Below are 24,274 nucleotides of genomic sequence, written 5' to 3' on the forward strand. Positions count from 1 at the left end.
CTGCTACATGACAAGCTGTTAAATAAATTGAAAAAAACAGATGGGATTGGATAACAGACTTCTGAGTTCGAACAGTGACTGGCTGTCAGATAGGTATCAAAAAGTTGTATATGGGGGTGCAGATATCCTGAAAGAGGAAGATCACTAGTGGTGTACTGCAGGGGTCAGTTTTGGGAACATTGTTGTTCAATTTGTATGTTAATGATATTGGAATGGGTTTAACTAATGATTATTATTATTATTATTATGTGACTCCTCCAGGGAGTCCAAAGACTCATCGAGGGAGAGTGTGCCAACAGCATCGAACGATTGATACCCTTCCAACTACTAACCACACTCAAACTTGCTTAACTTTTTGGGTGAGCCATTAGTAGCAGAGGTGCTACCAATCGACCAACTTTTGCTGGCTCACGGGTATCATGTATTGGCGAGCACTGCTGATGCGCAGTCATAGGTTGTATTAGATGCGTAGTGTGCATTCTCAAATTGTTTATTCAACTTAGCCCCCCCCAAGATTAAATCCTGAGTGCTCCACTGGTTAGTTATAAAAATTAAATTTTTATTATTGAATTCAAGTAAAATTATGTAATTTTGATAATCACCATCTATGCCAGAATTATAGTAAAAACATATTCTTAAATGAAATAATTTTAACAATTATTTCATAATTGTTAAAATGAATAGGTAGGTAAGTGGAATTGTAAATTCAATGTTGCAAAGTGTAAGGTTTGAGATTTGTAAGTAATGATGGGATGCAAAGTATACACTTGGATGGGAAACTTTCAAGGAAGTAGAGGAGAAGAGAGATCTAGGAGTAATGATGGACAAGGACCTGAAATTCAGTGTCACATTGCATAAGTTTTGAAAACATCACATCAGATAATAGCAATGATGTGAAGGACCTGGACATGCAGAAGTAGAGGGGTTATGATGCCATTTTATAAGACCTTGATCACACCTTATATGGATTATTGTGAGCAGATATGTTCACTGGGTTTTCATGGTGATGAGGATATGTTGGAAAGAGCCCAGAGAAGATTCATAAAGGTGGTCAATGGTCCTTGAAATGTGGAGTATCAGGACAGATTGAGAGAATGTAAGTTACAAAGCTCTGTGAATAAGAGGAAGATGGTGGGGAGGATATGATTTAGATATATAAGCTAGTCAAGGGTTATTATCAGGTTGACATGAAAGAGATTTTTCATAGAATGGGAGATAGGGGGGTTGAGTAAAAGGCCATCACCAAAAACTGTATAAGGAGATTGTGAGCAAGAAGTGAGGAGATGGTTCTTTGCATAGAGAGTTGCTGGTGTTCTTATGTTCTGAATATAGACACATTGAATCAGTTTAAAGCATGGTTGGATGAGCAGTGCATGCAGTATTGTGTACCTCCCATGATGAGTCTCTGACTCCATGGAGATCAAATGTTAATAATAATAATTAATAATATTATGAAGTTGAAATATAAGTCATATTTCAAAAAATAATTATTGATATTGGGTTAATTTCTAGTTGTTCATTGTGTTTATGAAAGTTTTCTTGTTTTTAAGAATTGACATGTATAGTGATGTATGGTGTTTATTAACACCCCAACCGGCCATAAGTCTATAGACATCCAGCAAAATCTGGATACGATTCTGCAATACCTATTGAATAACAGATAAGGAGTGCAATTAGGTCTCACTATTTCATCCACCATGGCTGGTAGAGAGGTTAAAAAGCTTTTCTTATATTGTATAATATTACTTGCGATAGCATTGATGTGTTGCAGAGCAATTGCTAGCAAGTTTAAAAATGATGGATTTTGTGCGAAATGTATTCATTATGAAGGGATGATCTGTACTATGGCAGAGGACTCATTTGCTTCTCTGCCATTGTATGAAAGAGAAAAAGATGGCATGTGGTGAGGATATATATATATATATATATATATATATATATATATATATATATATACACGGTGATTTCATGATAAGAGGAGCTTTTGTCCTTCACGAAAATGTATGAAATCATATTTTCTGGGTGCAGAGATTAAATATGCTAATGAAGCTGTTAAGATGCACATCTGCAGGTACCATACCAGAAGGAATCAGAAAGTTTTCTATACAAGCAAAAGACAGAGAGTAAAGATTGTGAATCTGTATCCACAGTATGACAGAGGTGAGTTGAGCAGACTGTCCATGATCACAAACAAGTCAGTGTGTAGATTGTTCAGGAGGAATGGTGTGCCATTTGTGAAAGTGTGGAATAATTTGGATTTGTGATATATTTGCAAGTCAGTGGATTTGGAATTAGGCATCTGTGATGGGTGCATGCTAGAATAATGAAAGGTGAATGTAGCTTCTCAGGTCCTTAAATAGAGTAGGAGAATCAACATGAGATGGAAAAAGGTTGCAGACACAATAGGGATACAGAAATCTGAAGCCATGTAATACAAATGAGTATTTTTGCCATTGGTTAGTTCAAGTTGAACTAAAGTTATAGGCATTAGAGATTTGGTTAACAGAGATTATGATATAGAGATAGAATGTAAGCAGTATAGTAGTTTAGCTCTTTTGCTATAATTAATAAAATAACTGAAGCTACTATAAAAAGAGTAGTTTCAGTTCCTCATGAAAATACTAGGAGTTTAACAGGATGATAGAGATATAGAAAGCAGTGCAGTTACAGCTATCTGGTATGAAAATAAGCTAACAGAACAAAATATATAGGTGGTTGCTAACCAAAATATAAGATCTGACAATACTGGAGTCCTTACAAATTATAGACTAATTCGTTAGAATGAAAACTGCTAATAGGAAATAATAATAATAATGTAAACTTTTTAATATTTAGACTTATGTGCTGGTTTAAACTCATTATTAGCCAATAACATCAAGCTTGACATAGCTAACATCCTTACATAAGCATTGCCACCAAAGAAATCTCTCTAACAGCCAGTTGCACATTCTCCATAAATTATGCAAAGAAGACAACAGTATAATATCACTAGAACCAAGAAAGGTAATACTCTGTGGTCATCAATACTAGTGATTATAAATGGAAAATGAATGTGTTACTTAGAGACCACTAATTATAAACCTCTGGATTATGATACCACTAATTCACAGAAAAAATAAATAAAAAAATAAAAAGACATCTAAAAATATCATTTCTCGGCCTTCAAACTGTTCAAACTCAAACCATTTAGTTCTCCCTCCCCTCCAGCTGCAAGATGTTGGGTTGTCTAAAATTCATAAACCCAATAACTTCCTTTGTCTCATGGCTGCTATTGATTCCCCCTCATTTAAGCAAGCCAAACAATTAGTTAAATCTTTAACCCCACTTACTGGTCATACTTCCTACTATATTAAAAATTCCTCTTAGTTCAAATCTTTAGTTTTAAATAACGGATATCATGGTGAGCTTTGATGTCAGTTCTTTAATTACCAATATCCCCCTTTCTGACACTATCTTTTACTTAGAGATGCTCCCCATCCCCAAAATTCGCTGATCTTTTCAATTTTGCCATCCATGCTGTCTACTTTTCTTGGAAGGATACCATATATAAACAGACAGAGGGTACAGCCATAGACTCTCTTCTCATTCCCCATCCAGAAAATTTCTACATGGAACATATTGAAAAAAATGCCCTTGATATTGCCATTCTCAAACATTCTATCTGGCTAAGATATATTGATTATGTGTTTTCTATATGGCTGCATGGCTCTGACTTATCAGATTTCCTCCGCCTCAATATCCAAACACCTCAGAATCCAGTTCACCATAAAATACGAAAATAATAATAGCCTGCTTTTTCTAGATACTCTAATCAAGCATCTTCCCAAAGGCACACTTCCTTTCTCAGTTTACAGAAAACCCACTCACACAGGTAGATACATACATAAACTTTCCCATCATTCTCACCAGTATGGTGTTATCAAAACGCTTGTCAGAGCCTCCAACCTCTGTTCCACCCAGGCTTCCCTTTCAAGATTAGAATGCTAAAAGATTAAAAATTGTGTTTTCACCTTTCTCCTCACATCCCTCTCAAAAAACAGACTATAGTAATGCTATTACAATTCCCCATATCTTGGGCACCTCAGAAGAAATAGCCAGAAATCTAAAAAATATAATCTCTCTCTCTACTGCTATCAAACCTCATCTGAATTTGACTCCATTATCTGCCCTTCTAAGAATCTACTTCCTCTCATCTCTGTTCCAGATGTTTACGATTTTCTTTGTTCTTACAAATTATCTTATTATGGTCGGACTGAGCGATCCACCAACATTTGCTAAGAAGAACACAAATAATACGTTTCCCGGCATAAACACAGTCAGTCTGGTTAGCTATGTTTTGGATACCGCGCATAGAATCCAATGGGGAAAAACTACTATGTGTCACTGCAACAAATATAAACTAGAAAGACTTTTCTTAGAATCTAAAATAGATTTGTTAAACCAACCTAACCTTAATAAATATGGTTGTGTTACTTCCTTAGATTTGGGTAACTTTAATTCTTAGGCCTCTTGCCCAACAACTAAGACTAGCAACAGCATCCACAAAGGATGCCCCTCACTATAGTTTTTTTGTCCAGATTGTTTTGAGTGTTTTTTGTGTACTTTTGCAATGTTGATTTGTATCCCAGGTGATGTCTCTGTGATAGAGACAAAATGTAGGATCTAATAAATTTGTATTTTATTGTTCCTCTGTGCTGTATTCATTCCATTAAACCTAATAATGAATGTAAACTTTCCTTGCAGTACTATCACAGTATCCTGTATATCCCTTAAGGATATACAGCAAGAATTTCATAATAATTAATAAGCGCCTCCAGAGCCCAATTGGAAGAACGATGGTACGTTGCGCCCTTCGATTAGAAAAGGCCTAAGTTCGATTCTCGTCATGATGGGAGGAATCTTTATATGGACTTTTTCAATCGAAGGTGAGTTAGCCGATCTCATATGGAGGTAGCAGGGTTTTTTCTCCCGGAAATTTGGGTTTTTCATCCCACATACAGACAAATCGGCCCTTCAGAATGCACACAATTTACAGACAAAAATACTAGCTGTGGTGGCAGTGGGCAGTAGATGGCGTTGATGGTTGATGTAGGTGATTGGTAGTAGAGGTTCTGTGTAGTAGTGGAGACGGAGAGTGTACAGTAGATGTCCTCCCATGATGAGTCTTTGGACTCCTTGGAGGTGTCACGAATAATAATAATAATGACTGGTTTATTAATTTCTTTACTCCTCTACTTGTTCATTAGAATAAATAGCACAGTAAAGATCATTTACTAAATTAATCAGCATACAAATATTTTGACTTGTGAAAGTTTTGAAAACTGTCATCAGTGTAGAGAAGAACCATGGAAAACTCAAAAATAACAAAAAATTAAAACTGTGCGCTATAATAACAATTATCTTTAGTGCAAAAAAATTTGAACAATAAAGGCATAATGATAAGATTAATTATGGAATAATAACAATTACATAAGGAACACACTGCATACTAATTATAGGTTGTTAGTAGGTTTGTAATGAATTTTGCATATAACATTCATCAAAAGCAAAAATGGTGGTAAGAACTAGGAACAACCAGATGAATGGTGCAAAAATCGAGTATGTTGAGTTGCGTAGATTTTATTAAGACAGTTTGTTGTCAGAAGTATAATATATATGCATCAGCGAATGCAGCAGATGTGATTTTTGAGAGATTAAACAAGAAAAGTGAGAGAGTGAAAGTGTGATATATTAATGGATAATGCTGATTTGAATGCAAGTCAAGAACTGGATGTTAAGAATATCAGATGAAAGGGGAAAGGCAGTGATGATGTATGTAAGACTCAGAACAATAGCCACAAGAGCATGCTTTTGCATGTGAGTGAAGAGAATGTAATTGTGAATACAGAAATAATTAAAAAAGGAGAACTGAGCATAACTGCAAAAGTGGAAATCTGACCGACTTGTGTGACTTCAGGAATGGAAGTAAGTCTGACTGATGGAGCAATAGTGGGAATGATACTGCTGGAATGTAAAAATTGAAGAATGAAATGATTGAATCATATCCCCCCCTTTCCTCTTGTGTAGAGGGGGAAAGTTGGTGGAATACTAATGGAAGAGTGGGAAAGAATAAAATGAAAGATAGTGAAAAAAAATAAAATGAAAGATAGTGAAAAAAAATAAGTAGCAAATGCCTCAAGATTCACTACATGAGATTCTATCATAAAAGGTGTGGTAGATGAGAGGGTACAAGGTATATTTTCAGGAGGGGGGGGGGAGGATTAAGGTGCTGAATATGAGAAGTAAGTGTGTGTGTGTGAGGGAGTTAGTGGTTGTGGTAGGAATGAATGATTTGGTTGGGTATAGGGAGAATGCGAGGATGGATATCAGCAGATTATTGAGTAGAGTGAAAGACAAGTGTGGTAATATGAATAGTTTGTGTGTTGCCCAGGTATGGCAATGATGAGTTGCAGTGAAGAGCAAAGATCTTGAATGGAATGTTAGCTGAAATGTGTGAAGAAAAAGGAGTGAAATTTGTGAATGTGTGGGATGAGTTTGTGGTATGAATGAACTGTATAAAAGCAATGGACTGCATCTGAATGGTTTTGGAGTGACTTATTTGGAAAAGCTCCTGCTGCTGGAACGAATGTAATGAGTGATGCAAACAAGATATCAGTCGGAAGCCAGAGATGTTGTGAATGAGCAAGAGAGTGGACCAGATGAGACCGATATGGTTGTGAATGTGGATGAGAATGTGAGAAAAGGAATGCAAATTTGTCAGGAAAATGTGGTGGGCCAGTGAGGTTAGGAAGAAAGTACAGGGAGAGTGGATTCTGAAAGCAGTAATGAATACTTGTATGTCAATAGTCAGAATAGGAATGGAATCCCTGGAATGCATGGAAGGGTTAAGTGTGTGTGTGGGGGGGGGATCAATAAGGTACAGAAGCAAGCATGGAGAGGTCACAGATGGGAGACTTTATGAATTTATGAATGCTAGAAGTATCAGTAATAAGGGGGATGAAATTGTTGCATTCATTGAGTTTATTTTCCCCAAAATAGTTGAAATAAGTGAAACATGGTTAGATAAGAATGATATCTTGACGGGAATAGAAATGGAGGGATATGATCATTTTCACGAAGATAGGAAAGGGAAGAAGGAAAGGAATTGCTACTGATGATAACAGGAGAATTATTTTTGCACAAGGTTGAGATACAAGGAGAAAACAATTGACAGTGGTTTTGAAGCAGTATGGTGTGAAGTGGAGGTTGATAGAATAAAATATTTGGTGGGATGTTGCTACAAGCCAAGGAATGTGGCTGGTGAAGAAAAAGAAATGTATAGGCAATCTGGCTTAGTGAGCAAGCAATGATTTCAGTTAATGCAATGTTGAGTGGAATGAAAAGCTAGCATTGGGTAATAAGAAGAATGAATTTCTCTTAAGGGACAACAATCTTAGGCAATATGTAATGGAAGACAAATGAGAGTTAATAGTCTTAGATCTAGTAATATCATTAGAGGATGTGATTGTGAATGGAGTGTTTGATTTTCCCTCACTTGGTGAGAATGAACATGAAGTAATCACCTTGGTTGCAGCCTGTCATATATGATCATCTGTAAAGAAGGGATATATGTAGAAGTATAAGGCTGGTGATTAGGAAAAGCTTAAGAGACAACAAGGGGAGGCAGCTAGTGTGGAAAGAGAATTGAGTGGGGAAAGAGATGAATGCTGTGCAGGCATTGATCAAGAGCTATTTAAAAGCAGAAATATCTGAGGATATTCCAAATATCAAAAGGCTAAACAAGGTAGGAAGGAAAGTGGATGAATGAAGAGATTAATCATGAAATATGGAATAAGGTGTACTGTGGAGACAACACAAGATGAATGTTCATAATGATCAGTTCATGAAAGATGCAGAGCAGTGCAGGAAAGTGACTCGGTTTGTCAAGACAGCAAAAATGCAGTATAAGAAGGAATTAAGCAATCAAGCTAACAAAAATCTTATCTTAGTGAGTTTGTTCGATATGTGGCAAGTAGAACAAAAAATGACTATGGAAGGATAATACCAGTTGATTACATTAGCAGATATAGTTTAAATATTCAATGATCAGTTAATCAGGTGTATTTCATCCTCCTGAAAGCAACATCATGAGAAGGTGGAGTGTAGAGGGTATAGTGGAGGAGGGAATGATGATGAATGAGCAGGAATTATTATTATTATTACGGGCAACTCCAAGGAGTCCTTAGATTCATCGAGGGAGGCCCTAAACATGTCAAGAACAACTATTCAGCTTCCATACAATCTATCATACTTTGCCTTGAACTCATTTACAGTCATGGCACTCACAGTAGACTCTGGCAACTTATTCCACTCATTCACCACTCTCCAAGTAAAAAACCTAGTTCTAACACCTTTGCTAACCACACTCTTGCCCAGTTTCCATGGATGGCCCCTAGTCCTCCCACCACCAGACCTGTTCTGAAAAATATCCTCTGAATTAATCTTATAGAAACCCTTCAGTAATTTGAATGTCTCAATCATATCACCCCTTTTCCGTCTGTCAATCAATTTCTGCAACCCACAAATCTTCAACCTGTTCTCATAAGGTTCATTCCATAGACCTGCTATCATCTTGGTCACTCGCCTCTGGATCCTCTCTACCTCCTCCCCATCAAGAAGAAAGCCTGGCACCCAAATCTGGGCACAATAGTCAAGATGGGGTCTTATCAAGGCTCGATACAGAGGAACAATAACTTGCTTGTCTCTGCTCGTCAAAGTATTCTCCAGTAACCAAGTGATTTGATGAGCTGATTTAGCCACTTTTGCAATGTGCCTCCTAAACTTCAACTCCCTATCCACCAACACTCCCAAATCCCTGGCCTCATCAATCTCCTGGAGTAGAGTTCCACCAATGTGGTATTACTGCTGCTAATCTTTACACCCCAAAATGCATAACCTTATACTTTGTCACATTAAATTGACATCCATTCTCGTTAGCCCACTCCTCCAATCTATCCAAATCATCCTGCAAAATTTTGACATCATGTGCATTCACTATTGCTCAACCGATCATCAGAAAACAAATGAATAGTTCCTCTCAGATCTTTTCCAATATTGTTAATGAACAAATTAAATAGTAGGGGTCTAAGAACAGAACTCTGCAGCACACCACTAGTCACAGGCTATCTTTTGGACTCTACTCCTGAATAAACTACTCTCTGATATCTCTCCATCAACCACCCTCCTATCCATCTCACCAACCTTATATCCATCCCCATATGCTGTAGTTTACTGATTAGAATTCCATGTGGTATCCTGTCAAAGGCCTTAGCAAGGTTCAGCAGTATCACTGTAAACCCATTACCCTTATCCAGTTCAGCCGTCACTGTGTTATAAAACATGAGCAAGTTACTGAGGCATGATCTACCCTTCACAAAACCATTCTGTCCCCTATACAGTATCCTGTTATCATCTATCCATTGTTGTATTTTTTTCTTGACTACTTTCTCCAAAACCTTGACAACGACTCCTGATATGCTGATCAGTCGGTAAATTGAACAGCAGTGTTGGAACCTCCTTTATGCAGTGGTACTATTTTCCCCTCTTTCCACCCCCTCAGGACTAACCCAGACCCAAGACTCAAATTGAAAAAAATGGCCAAGGGCACTGACAATTCTTTTGCCGCTTCATGTAAGACCCGAGTTGGTATACCATCCAACCCCACAGATGTATGCACATTAAAGTTTTGTAATATACTATTCACCTCCATTTCATTCGCCTCAATTCCCATATAAGCTATTTGTTCCTTCATTCCTGCAATATCACCACCTGGATGTATACTCTTGCAAAGTGCTCGCTCAGTAATTCCACTATATTCCACTAATTCAGTTACCTCCCTACCATCGGCATTCCTTAAAATCATTCTGCCAACATTTTTTCTTTTACTTGTAACATATCGAATAAACTGTTTGGAATTCTCTTTAGCTTGCATGGCTAATTTCCTTTCATAATCTCTTTTGTTTTTCTTACCACGCATTACCCTTCTGGCCCGTGCTTTATACTGTTTGTGCCTGCAGGTCACCTTTCTCCTTATATTACCTCCACAGTTGTTCCTTTTTTTTGCAGCTCAAGCTTAATGGTGTTATTCATCCATTTAACCCCTACTTGATTTACTATCCAGACTCTAGGTCAGCCATTATCTCCTTCAAACGTCCCTTTACCACTTTCCATGCATTATCAACCTCCAGACCTTGCAGTTTTACATGCCATGGCACTGAACTAAGCAATTTCCTAAGCTTGTCATATTTACCAGCCCAGTAATTCCACATGTACCCTTTCTTAATTGAAAATTCCACACATTTAGCCACCTCCCAGGACCTTATGATTACTCTCACCAATTGGTGGCAAAACTGCATAAAATCCAATTCCTTCCTCCCATGTGTCCTCTCCTCCTTCCAATCAATTTTACCATAGTTGAAATCCGCCATAATAATTACCCTCCTTCCACTCATTGTGTCTATTTGTCTATGCATACTATCTCCACCATCTATTCCATCATCTGGTCTATAGCAGCACCCAACTGTATATTTTGTTCCACTCATCTCAAACTCACAACAAATAGCCTCAAATGTGCTCTATTCACTATCCTGCAGTTCAGCATTATATAAAGAATTAAGTAAACTTGATATTAATAAGGCAGTAAGACTTGACATATTGCCACATCTTGAATGAATGCTCTACGGAATTAATTGCAACTTTAGCACATCTGTTTAACAAGAGTCTTGCAACACAGTGAGTCTCAAAGAAATGGAGGGTAGGAAAAATTGTTCTACTTCACAAAGGGAGAGATAAAGTCAAGTCTGCAAATTACAAGCCAATCTGTGTGTCTGGAGTTGTTAAGGTGTTAGAGAAGTTAGTGAGAGCTAGGATTCAGAATGGGTTGATTTTATTTATTTATTTATTTATTTATTCATATGGGGTTCCCTGCCCCGGTCCTCATTCATCTCGTAGAAGTTGAGCCCTCGTAATGAGGGATTAAGTATGTATTTATGACTGTAAATCAATTCTCTTTTGGATGTAAGTCAATTTTTCTAAACATTTTATAATCACCACCAGGTTTATCCCAAATCATCATCCTGTTAAATATTTTGTTCTTTTATCTCAGCCTCAAATTAACCGCTCCCATAATAACATCCTTAAACAACCTCTTATATAAGAGGTTTAGTTATATATATATATATATATATATATATATATATATGTATGCATGAACTAAAGATATATGTGTATAAAATTACAATTGGAGATGCTTTTAAAAATATCGTTACCACATTATTGACTACAGCAATGTGACGAAAGTTTCCAGAATCGCCTTCCTGTAAAGGTAGTTTTAAGAACCAATTCCTTCCTCCCATTCCAAAAATAAGAGGATCATAGGATTCCACCCATCCTTTTTCAAGATGGTTCAGTTTATGTTCATAGATCTGAAAAAATAAAAACCAAATATTATATAACAAATGCCAGAAAAAAGAATACTATGCATTATTAATAAAAATGACAACAATTATGATATATGAAAAACAGATGATAAAAGACAAGACAAAAAATAGCAAACCACATAAAATGTGTTAGCCACTGGGTGGTAATTTTTGCTTGCAGGTTTATACAAGAATGCTCCAAGTTCAGATAAGTTTCTTGGCTAATTATTATTATTATTATTATTATTATATGACCTCCAGAGAGTTAAGTGCTCATTGAGGGAGGCATATAGCACTCCCACTAGCTGTCAAAAAATCTTCTCTTAAACTTATTCACACTAGATGCACTCACTAATTCAACAGGCAAACTGTTCCACTCACGCGTGACCTTACCCCTTTCTTAACTGTACACAAACTTAACTTCTACTGGCCTGTTGTCATCTCCCCAACTTCATTTTAATGGAAAATTTCATCTACCAATATCCAATAATGTCCTCTCAAAAGTCTCTAGAACTTTATCATATCACCCTTTTATCTTCTCCCTACCAGTATCTGCAGTCCATGTACTTTCAATCTATTCTCATAATGTATATTCCAAAATCTGATATCACTTTGTAATTCTTCAATGCAGCCTTTCCATGGCTTTTTTATTCATTTGGAACCCAAATTTAAGCACAATAGTCCCGGGTGCAATCATCTTAAGGCCTTGTAGAGAGGCAAAATGACTTGGATGTCCTTATGTATCAACATTGTGATGATGCTCTAAGTTGAATTTGCAATTTTTGGTATATGACCTTTGAATTTCAACTTCTAACCACCATAATTCTATGATATCTAGTCCCATCATCATCATCTACTCCAAGCATAATCCCACCAATACAATATGAATTAATTAAATGTGGATTTTATGTGTTTATGTTTAAAAGTTGCTGTAGATGTTGACTGTTTACAGAGTTTGTAGTATATGCATTTATTTAATTGAGTTTACATATAAAATCTTTAAACTCAGAGTGAGGTATACTGACTGGCATAGAAAGCAAGAATAGCAGCAGCTTTGTCTATGTATAAGTTGAGTTTTGATTTTAATCATTTCATGAAATATGAGGTGTACTATTTATTCATTAGATCATGTTGATAAGGTATGGATTTTTAAGGACAGAAGGAGAGGAGTGTAAAATTCGATGCAGCGTAAATTTCCTTTTTTATTGCATCAACTTTTACAAGGAATCACATCCAAAAGAATTCACAAAAAGTAAACTTGTAAAATTTTTATATAAATAATACTAACAGCCCATATATTGAAACTCAGAGGAATTAATATGCAAAATTGTATAAATAGAAGATGTATGAATATGTTAAGTTCAAGGTATTGTAATTTTCTATGTAAGTAATACCAAAAGCCCATGTATAAAAACCCAGAGGAAGTAACATGCTAAATAGAGTAAACAGAAGATGCCTTAACACGTTCATTGCCAAGCTGAAAATTGGAATTTCGTGTGGTGGCCAAATTTTTTTTATTTTTTTTATTTAGTTTTTATTGTGCTCAAAATAAGTTAAATATATTATTTATATGCTTTTATTATTATGTACATAGGATTTATGTACTCTAAATATCTATTACGCGATATCGTGTGATATGTAATTCGGTCAAATAAGTTATATATTTTACAAATAAAAAACATTTAAATATAATAATTATAACTTTAATTATCAGTCTTTTATAATCGCATAGAATTTTTAAAAATAACGTACAAATAGAAAAAAATAATTATCAAAAATCAACATTTATAGGGAACTTACTAAAAAAAAAAAACAATACTCAAAATAAATAAAAACCAAACTTCAAGCACGCTAAATCAACGAATAACTAAACAAAATCGTCGCATTGTTTGAACGCCGCCACTGTGCGCACTGGCTAACATAAACAATAGACAATGGCTGGCGGCCATCCCCAATCCACGAAATCGATCCCTTCCCTAGTGGCCAATATAAATATTACGCGCCGTTTCGCTGTGGCCACTATACTATTCCGCTTAGAAACTTGATAGCGACGTCCACGCGATAATGCGGGATCGGCCGTTCAGTGAGAACTCGCATCGCGCGATATAGCATGATTGGCAATGAACGTGTTAAAATAGAAGTTCAAGGGCAATACTTTAGAATTCGAAAATGTATTTGATGTTAGTATTTTGTATAGAGGAAACCTATTGTATTCAAAGCCAGTCTGATACCGCCTTCAAGGCCAATAGCAACAGAATCAGGGAGAGCTAGAAGTCTGCGCTTTCAAGAAGGTTAAGAGTTTGTGCGTGAAAGTACGGGGGTTGCAGACCTTAGTTCAAGGTTTGCGGGGGAATATTTGGGGGTCCCAAACCTTTGCCCAGGGTCGGGTGGATAACTAAATATAAGGATCATAGAAAAGAGATCGAGATTGACATTTGAGCATCGGCAGAGTTGGTGCCAGGAGAAAAAGAGGAGGGAGTTGATCCATGGACTACGTCAAATCCGGATGAGGTCGTGGAGAGAAAACCGGAGGCAAAAACCTACAGAGCGAATAGCAGCCCAAAATCAGGATGACCAAACCTTGATCGTCAGACCTTACGTCAGAGTATCTATAACGCCAAAAAATCGTGCTTCAGCCCCTGCATGCTGCTCCAGAGGAGAACACGGTATCCATGAAAACTCTAAAGTGAAAGCCCAAGACCTGACATTGATAGGAATCCAGGGAATCTGTGAAGGAAGTACGAACAAGTGCACTATACTGATGAATGAGTCATGTGAGTTCATTTTCGTTGTAAATTTTCTTATGATGTGAAGGACTGTTTAGAGGGCCTGATAATTTTATAGAATTACTATATATAGTAGAATGAAAATTTGTTTGCATAGAGAGAAGTTATTTTAAAGTAACTTTGTCTATTGTAAGAGACTGTTTTAGAAGAAATGATAAGATTATAGAATTACTATATATAGTGTTATGAGAAGTAGTTTGCATAAAGAGAATTATATATATATTGAGTGAAGACTGGAATTTATAGTTAATCAATTCCTAAATTGTGAATGGGGCTGATAGTTATTTAATTTAATTGCTTAATTATTTGTGTCACTGGTATTTTGTTGCATGCTTAAGAAAATGTCCTAAAGAAAGTTTCCTCTAAAGTGTTTAACTTAGAGAGAAGTAACAAATAGCATTTCATTGGTATACAATTTGTATGATGTTTCAGCATAAATAAACATGTTTGTTTTATTTACAAAGTATGCTGCTTGATCTTTAACGCAATGCACTGTTCTAAATAAACATGATCCTGTGAGCACGGAGTTTAAAATTAGGTACAAATTAAAGTTGAGTTAGCCACGACTGTGACTAAATATTGAGAACGGCCTTTGTATAGAAAGCAAACTTTACTGGAAGTATTGATATTTCTTATGTCGCAAGGAGACATGTAGTGGCTCAGTCTTTAATGTATACAAATTTCTAGAGATCTGCAGTATAAGGAAGGAATGCTGAAGGTAGAGAAAAGATAATAAAGTTAAATAGAGTATATGAAAGGATTAGATAAAGATAAAGTAAGGATAAAGTAAGGATAGTGAAGAACAGAGATATAGAAGAAAGGTATAATAATATTAATATATAGAGAACAAGAACCTAATATTACAACTAGTGCCAAAAATAACCACAATAAACCAAACATTTACAAGGAGTGTGTATATGCAAGATGTGATTTGAATGCAGAGGTGATGTATTGATGGTGACTCATGTGACAGTAGCAAGAATGCAATAGGAAGAATGAGCGCTCACCTGATAGCAAAGAGAGATGCAGTGAAAGAGCAGCAAATGTGTAAGAAAGTTATGAAAAAGTGAATGAGTGATGTGGTGAATGAAGAAATCAATGGTGGTATGAATGGCCTTAGTGATACAAGTGTTGCAAAACCTGAGAATAGCAAATGTAGCACAAATGTGGTAAATGACATGGTAAGATGTAGGAATACAGAGAAAGATGCAAAAGATGGTGGAATGGTAGAAGAATGAATGAAAACTGGTAAAAAAACAAGCATGAAAGATATGAACACAAGTGAAGATTACTACTGAGAATTACTATAAAAGAATTGGTAAAGTTCAGGAAGGAATTGAGGTGGAGTGAAATAGGATATTTAGAGAAGAGATTGAAAGAGGTATAAGAAGGAAAGCACCAATGACAGACAAATCAAAGATGAATGAGTGCAGTGAAAAGTTGGAAAGTAGTGTAGTCCTGCATGGGAACTCTATTGTAAAAGATGTGAAAATGGAGCAAGTATCAAAAGTACATGTGAGAAGAGCAGCAACAGGAAGAGTGACTGGGGCTGTGCAGATGAATAGAAATGAAGAAGAGTTGACTATGTGGTTTGGAATGAATGATTTGCAAGGAAGTTTGAATGAAGTAGTGCAAGATTTGCTAAAGACAGTGAATTGGAAGAGTGTCATTAGGAGAACTGTGAGTGTGTTGTCAAGGTATGACAGTAAAGAGCTGAAGAGTGATTATCATGAATGGCATGATAGACAGAATGTGCAGGAAGAGAGGACTTGAGTTTGCAGATGTATGGGATAAATTTGAAGGTAGGAGAGATCAGTTTGCTGCAGATAGTTTGCATTTGAGTGAGAGTGGTAATGTGAAGCTGGGTGTTGATGAAAGGAGTGTGTATAGCCAGTCAGGGAAATGAAAACTAGGCAGTGGAACTGTGAGCATAAGATACCTGAATTGGTGTGAGATAATGGACAAAGAAGACAAGATAGGAATGCATGGCCTCAATGGGAGCAGAAGAGTCAAAAGACTTGATTGACAGGAACTGTGAAAATGAAAGCAGAATAAGAAGAGAAGGCTACTGTACTTGCACACTAATGCAAAGAGTATTAGGAATAAAGGTGCAGAATTTTGATCTAACTGATCAGTCCCCAAATCATTGGAATTAGTGAGATGTGATTAAAAGAAGACAGCATATTTACAGGAATAGAATGTAAAGGCTATAGTATTTTTACAAGGAAAAAAAGATAAAAGAGAAAGTGGAGTGTTACTGATGATTTTAGAGAGTTGTGTCCTCTCAACATGGAACTTGAAGAAAACAGTAATTATAATGGCTTTGAGGAAATTTGGCATGAGGGTGAAGCAAGCACAAATTTTAGATATTTAGTGGGATGTTGCTACAGTCCAGGAAATGCAAAGGGAGATGATTCAGAAATGTTCTGAGAGATGAGACTGGTGAGCACAGGGGCAATAATAATAGGTGCTTAACTAGGGCAGCATCAACTGGAGGCAGGAAATATTAGTTTAAGGAGATCAAATAAAGGAGATCACCTTTTACTTCTTGTGCTGCTACTGAGTGAGTACCCTATTCTTTATATCCCCTCCATAACATCCTCTTTTTTTTTTTTAGACGCTCTTGCATAATTTCATGATTCATCCATTTTACTTCTATTTTATTTATCCTCTGAACCTTAGGAATCTTAGAAGTAACATGTTGGACTGAATTCCCATGTGTTGCATCAACTGCATGATGTATAACATAGTTATCTCTAAGTAACTGAAGAAATGTTCTGAGAGATGAGACTGGTGAGCACAGGGGCAATAATAATAGGTGCTTAACTAGGGCAGCATCAACTGGAGGCAGGAAATATCAGTTTAAGGAGATCAAATAAAGTAAGGAGATTAAATTCCTTCAGTTACTTAGAAATAACTATGTTATACATCATGCAGTTGATGCAACACATGGGAATTCAGTCCAACATGTTACTTCTAAGATTCCTAAGGTTCAGAGGATAAATAAAATAGAAGTAAAATGGATGAATCATGAAATTATGCAAGAGCGTCTAAAAAAAAAAAAGAGGATGTTATGGAGGGGATATAAAGAATAGGGTACTCACTCAGTAGCAGCACAAGAAGTAAAAGGTGCAAGCTAGGAAGGTGATGAGTATAGTAGGGAAAGAGAAATTGACATATGAACAGAGATTGGCTGAATCAGTAAAGTAAAACCTTAGAGAACTCTATAGTTATGTTGCTAATAGAAGGGTGAATATGGAAGACTGACTTTAGTTGTTGGAGATGGAACACAAGACAATGAGTTAAGTTTTGTTGAAAAACAATAGGAAGGAAGACAGAAGACTAACAGTTCAATAATATGAAGTGATTATAATATGAAGTAACAATGATGTTAATAAGGCTGTTTGGGATATCATATCACCATGTATACCATGGGAATGTGCAAAAAGAGCTGGCAGTACTCTTGGTGTTTTACACTATTATACTTTGGTTCAACAGACGTCTGGCAACAAGAATAATCCCGGAAGAGTGAAAAGAAGGAAAAATAGTACTACTACATGAGGGAGATTCCAAGCTAGTAGTGTCAAACTATTAGTCAGTGTGCATATCAAGTATAGTGGTGAAGGAGTTAGAGAGGATGGTTATGGAGAGAATGCAAACCTGGACTGATGAGAATGGACATCTCTTGAAAGTGCAGCATGGTTTTATTAAGGTGGAGGTCATGCTTTAGTAACCTGGTTAAATTTTATAATAGGGTGACCAGTGTATTGAACAGAGGAGATACTATATGTGATTTATCCAAATTTTGCTAAAACATTTGCTTGAGCACCATGATAAACTACTTTTGAAATTGAGTAGGATGTGGAAAGATAGTAATTTGGTAGCTTGGTTATGGGGAAGGCTGATGATAGGAGCCAGTGAGTTGTGTATGGGGGTTCGGTGTTCAGAAAAATGAAGGTGATGAGTGAAATACCATGGGATTTTGTTCTGGGACTGCTGTTGTTTAACTTATATATCAATGATATAGTTCGGGTGTGAAAAGAGATATTCAATAGTTTGCTAATGATGCTTGAACAATGTCAGGAAGTTCTGACATGGTTACAAGAGGATTTTAATAGGTCGGTGATTTCAGCTGAAGAATGGGGATGTCATTTCAATGTTGCTAAGTGTAAAGTTATGCACTTTGGCCAGAGAAGATGGAATGAGGTTTACCATATTAAAGGAACTGTGCTTCAGGAGATGGAAGAGAGAAGGGATCTGGAGATCCGGGTAACTTGGCTATGGCTGAGGAAGATCCTTCATCTCCTCATGTCTCCAACGGGAACCGAACCTAGGACACTCCTTCCCCAGGCATATGGTTGTGAAGTGCAAAGCCATTAGGCTAACTGCACAGACGATAAAAATATGATACTGTATGAGGGTCAATATGGCTATGTGAAGGGTCGGTCATGCTTTAGTAATTTACTAACTTTTTATAATAGAGTAACAGCTAATCGATGCTAATATTTTATAATCCAAACCCATTTCTCCAATTTATTCAATTGTCTTCTATGCTGACTGACTGATTTTCCCTTTCAGTTGTTGCCAACCGTAGGTGACTTTGTAGGCATTACCCACAAAGTATTCCTGGTGAAATTTTTACAGGGTAGTTCACTATTGCTTTCCCCAACCCACAATTTTATCCGGGCTCAGGACTGACATATGGCTGGGACGTATTCATGACTGTAATCCATGTGTGTTCATGGGGCCAGTTTGCCTGTTCTGGGGGATGAAAAACCTGAGTTTCAGGGTGAAAAAACCCCCTCCTCTGTATGAGACCGGCTAACTCACCTTTGGTCGAAAGAGATCAAAAAGGTGAATAAAAGTTCCTCACATCGTCTTCTATGCTGCATTCTGTCAAAAACCTTAGCAAAATCCAAAAGTATCATGGTGTATCCATTCCTCTTGTCTAATTCAATAGTAACATTATTATAGAATGTAACCCATTTCTATATGTGATTCCTAACCAACTTTTCCAAAATCTTCACCACCACCACTCCAGAGAATACTGATAGATCAATAGTTGGATACATCAGTCTTTGCACCACCCTTGTGCAATAGTATTACCATACATTCTTTCCACTCCTGTGAAATCTTTCCTGTTTTGAGACTTATATTGAGAATTATATAGCCAGTTCAGGTGCACGCTCTTTTAACATCCGTGCTGAATATCCCATCCATTCGTACTGCAGAATTCTATTCAGTTTGTGCAACTGCTCTAGTATCTCGTCCTCATATACCGGAATCACTGCTACCTCTTCACTGAATGAATATCTTCATTCAGTGAACAGGTAGCAGTGAGTTCAATGTTACTAACACCAGGCTGATAGCTTTTAGAAAATGGTCACTCATTACTTGAGCAATCTCTTCTTCTTTATCAATTACTCGCATGCCATCTGCATTCAGTAGAGTTATTCTTTTATATTCATTTTTTCTTTTACTTGTAGCAAAGGCATAGAATTCTTCTGGGTTTTCTTCAGCCTGCAGAACCAGTTTCTTTTCATTCTCAGACTTAGCTTTCCATATAGCAGATGTGACTCTTCTGGCCTGCTGCTTATAATTTTCATAACAGACATCATCCTTACTAACGCGATATTCCTTCCACATAATCTTTTTCTTACAAATCGCTTGCTTAATTAGATTTCACCTAATTTCTCTTGTACTCTATTTATTCTTTTAACTCTATCTAGAGATGCATTCTGATATTGATATACACACATTCTGATATCATTTAAGTATTTTTTAAATACTTCTCATGCAATGTTAATATCCTTCCCATCCAACAACTGATGTTATGGTACCTGGCATCAGTTGCTGTAACTACCTATCTGAATTCTAGATAATTCCCTCCACTTTCTCAATACCTTGATCTTTTTTTTTTTTTTAACTAGTTCTCCTTCCAGACATGCTGTAGAAGTTACCTCTCCTCTTGGCGACTCAGACTACAATCTGGCACAAGGTTCCAGTCTCACAGAGCATCCCTCCTCTGATCACACCCCAACCTCATGTCCTCTGCCAATATAAAGTGGGATGATCTCTGGAAATACTACTCTACTTTCCTGTGGCATGACTATTGCTTCCACTTCTGACCCAGACACCTGCACTCAGCAAGTCACAGGATTCATCCTCAGTAGCATGAAGGCACTTATCTCTCATTCCATCCAAAATTCTTTTCCACTTTCCAAGCTCTGGTTCAACAGAATATATATGAAAGCAGTTGAATAAAAAAAACTCAGCTTACTGCAGGTGGCTTGCACAAGAAGTACGAACTCAAGTTTCGTACTCAGTCTATGCAGAAGCACGTAATAAATTTTAATCAACTATCAGAAAATCCAAATCTCCAACTTCATGAAAGCCACTAGCAGAAAATTTCTCTTGTCCAAACAGTAGTCATGCCTTCTGGTCTCTTGCAAAAGCCATCAGACGCTACTTCTGCTCACCTGCACTCCCACCTCTATTCAATCCAGATTTCATTACCAAAGAAAAAGCCGACCTCATAGCATCACTCTTTTCCTCTAACTCCTACACAGATGATGAAAGTAAATCATCTCCTCCCATACCAGTAACTGAGAACCATATGCCTTCTCTGGCCTTTTGGCAGAAAGACAAGAATATTAAACAACCATTACACTATAAAGTCATCTGGTCCTGATGGCATCTCTTTGTACTCAAACATTGTTTTCCAGAACTAACATCTGTCCTCTATCATCTCTTCAATCTTCTATACACAGATGCCACCTGTCTCATTTCATGGAAACTAACATATATCCAACCCATTCCAAAAAAAAAAAAAAAGAGAGAAACAAAAGCCTGCTGTTCTACTACTGCCCAAATGCCATCACCTCAGTCCTATTCATAATAATGGAGAAAACTATTAATGGTCAACTTCTTCACTACTAAGATGCACACTCAACAACCACCAGTATGGATTCTACCAATCCAGATCCACGTTGCTATCTTAGCCTACATCACTCACCACTGGATGTGCCATGAAAAGATTCAGAGAAATGTTTGCTGTTGCTCTTGACATTTCCAAGGCTTTTGATCATGTTTGGCATTGAGGCCTGGTTTGCAAGCTGCTTTCCTTTGGCCTACCTGCCACCTGCTGTAACTAGATAGCCATCTTTCTCTCTGGTCATTCACTGCGTGCCATGGTGAACAGCACCCTCTCTTCGAGCTTTGCCACCAATGCAGGAGTAGATCAGGGCTCCATTCTCTCACCTACCTCTTTCTCTTATATATAAATGACCTACTTTCAGTCACTACAAATTCCAATCATAGCTTTGTCAACAATAGTGCTCTCCACCCATCCTACTCCTTTGGCAAACCATATAGTTTCCAGACATTCCTGACATCAAGATCATCTGCAACCACTGCCTTAAACACTGATCTCTATACCATCTTTCAGTGGGGCAACAATAACCTGGTCACCTTCCATGCTGTCAAAATGCAGTCCTGTTTTTTCTCTCGAAAAAGGGATCTCAAGCTCACCTTCCCTTATCCTCAGTAATATACATATCACTAGACAAGGTAAACTCTCTCCTCAGACTGATATTTACCTTCAACCTCTCTTGGCATAAATACATCACTCAATAGTGTCCTCAGCTTCTAAAAAACTAGGCATTCTTTTCTGCTCAAGAAGCTATTTTACACCCACTGAGCTACTAACCCTATATAAATCCTAAATCCACCAATCCTTAAAATACTGTTCACACATTTGGGGTGGTGCACCTAAAACCTCCTTAAAAACTCTCAAATTTATCTCCTCTGTTCCAGAGGAGATCACTTCGACTCACAGATGATCCTTCCCTCACAGGCTCACTTCAGTCTCTATCTCACAGATGCAATGTATCAACTCTTGTCTCTTCTACAGGTACTTCCATGGTCACTGATCCAGTGAATTGGTAAACATCTTGCTGTTAGGCCTGTTAAAACAAGAGCAGTGGCTGTCCAACATCCCTTTACAGTACAACTGAAAACTCATTGAACCTGCTTCTTCCCTTATTTATTCCATCTACCTCTGTCCTCTGAACCAGCCCTCCTCATGATGTTTCCCCAACAATTTCAACCTACTTAAGGAGAATGTCAATAGGTTTCTTCTTTTTCAACCTCATCTGTACCTCACACATTGCACTGATGTCTATAGGTTCTTGTACCTCTCATGTGTGGGATAAATATAAAAAAAACAAAAAAGTATTAAGAGAAAGTGCTAGTACTTTCTCATAATACATGGACTAATATTTTGTATAATACCATGACTGTGCTAAATAATATGCTAAACAACTCTAATTCATATACTCTATTCTAACATCAGTCACTCTCATATGTGTACTGCAGTATCACCGTCTGGATGTCATACTTTATTATTATTGTTGTTGTTCCGGGCAACTCCAAGGAGTCAACAGACTCATTGAGGGAGGCCCTAACATCATGTCAAGAACAACTATTCGACATTGACACAGTATCTATCATACCTTGCTTTGAACTCATTCATGGTCGCAGCACCCACAACAGACTCTGGAAGCTTATTCCACTCATTCACCAGTCTCCAAGTAAAAAACCTAGCTGTAACACCCTTGTCAACCATGCTCTTGCCCAGCTTCCATGCATGGCCCCTAGTCCTCCCACCATCAGTCATATTTTCAAAAATATCTTCTGGATCAATCTTATAGAAACCCTTCAGTAATTTGAATGTCTCAATCATATCACCCCTCCTTCGCCTATCGTCCAATCTCTGCAACCCACAAATCTTCAACCCATTCTCATAAGGTTCATTCCACAGACCTGCTATCATCTTGGTCACTCGTCTCTGGATCTTCTCCACTTCCTCCCCATCACGAAGAAACCCTGGTGCCCATAACTGGTCACTGTAGTCCAGATGGGGTCTTATCAAGGCTCGATACAGAGGAACAACAACTTGTTTGTCTCTGCATGTTAAAGTATTTTTCAGAAGCCAAGTGATTTGATGAGCTGATTTAGTCACTTTTGCAATGTGCCCCCTAAACTTCAATTCCCTATCCACCAACACTCCCAAATCCCTGGCCTCATCAATCTCCTGGAGTACGGTTCCACCAATGCGATATACTGCTGCTATTCCTTTCACCCCAAAGTGCACAACCTTACACTTTTCTTCTGCAAAGTGATTGCATGGTAATTTAACTGTCACCCTCTGTAATTGGATAGCCATCTTTAAAATATTAACTATTTTGCTTCTGTCACTTCTCTAACATCAGCATTCATTAAAGTTATCCTTTCATATTGTTCTTCCTTTTGCTCACCACATAATGGAAAACTTTGGGATTTCCTTTGGTGTAGTTGGATAATTTTCACTTATAACCTGATTTTACCTTCCTTATTATACTGGTTACCTCTCTAGTCTCACATGGTTGTACTGTTTATACGCTTACTGATTGCTTCTCTTTATTTTATTACTGGTATGGTTGGCTGAGTGGATAGTACCCATTCTCCAACAACCTGTGGGTTTGAATCCCATAGTGGGATGTTTGTGAAAAAAGTCTATGGCAGTAGCCATAGACTTTTTTTACAAAGAGAAGCCTGATGTAGTTTGAAAAAATTTCATATTTGGTCTAGTTCTAGAGCAGAGCTCTAAGATTATGTAACCCTTAGCTTACTAATTGTTAGATGTTACAGCATTTTGCAGATAAGGTTCATACAAAAATAATAAAGAAATAAAATATTAACTTCACAACATTTTTCTTTCAGTTCTTGTTTAATGATGCCACAAACAAATTTAACTCCTGTCTGATTTATCTTCTGACCCTGGGTATGCACTCTGATATTGTATCCTTTAAATCCCTCTTTATCATTTCCTGTGTACTGCTCCAGGCTGCCTCCTAAGTTTGTCATAATTACCAGTTCTATAACTCTGCATATACTCCATTCATAAATGAAAATTCTATTTGCTTATCCACTTTGGTTATGGAGAAGTCCTCTGATATAACACCAAATTTAGTGAGTTTTTTTTTTAGAACG

General features: G+C 37.1%; 1 protein-coding gene across 3 annotated transcripts in view; it reads right to left on the reverse strand.

Moving 5' to 3' along the window:
- Positions 1 to 24,274, reverse strand: part of LOC150109008 (inactive dipeptidyl peptidase 10-like) — a 958,620-nt gene that overhangs the window by 144,346 nt on the left and 790,000 nt on the right. For all 3 annotated transcript variants that reach the window (XM_090405008.1, XM_090405015.1, XM_090404998.1), the window contains exon 12: positions 11,307 to 11,462. In XM_090405008.1, the coding sequence (XP_090261134.1) occupies positions 11,307 to 11,462 (156 nt within the window). The remainder of the gene's footprint in view (positions 1 to 11,306; positions 11,463 to 24,274) is intronic.

Source organism: Typopeltis vanoorti, chromosome 2 (assembly GCF_054136105.1).
Source record: "Typopeltis vanoorti isolate ZY-2024b chromosome 2, IOZ_Tvanoo_1.0, whole genome shotgun sequence".
Taxonomy (NCBI): Eukaryota; Metazoa; Arthropoda; class Arachnida; order Uropygi; family Thelyphonidae; genus Typopeltis; species Typopeltis vanoorti.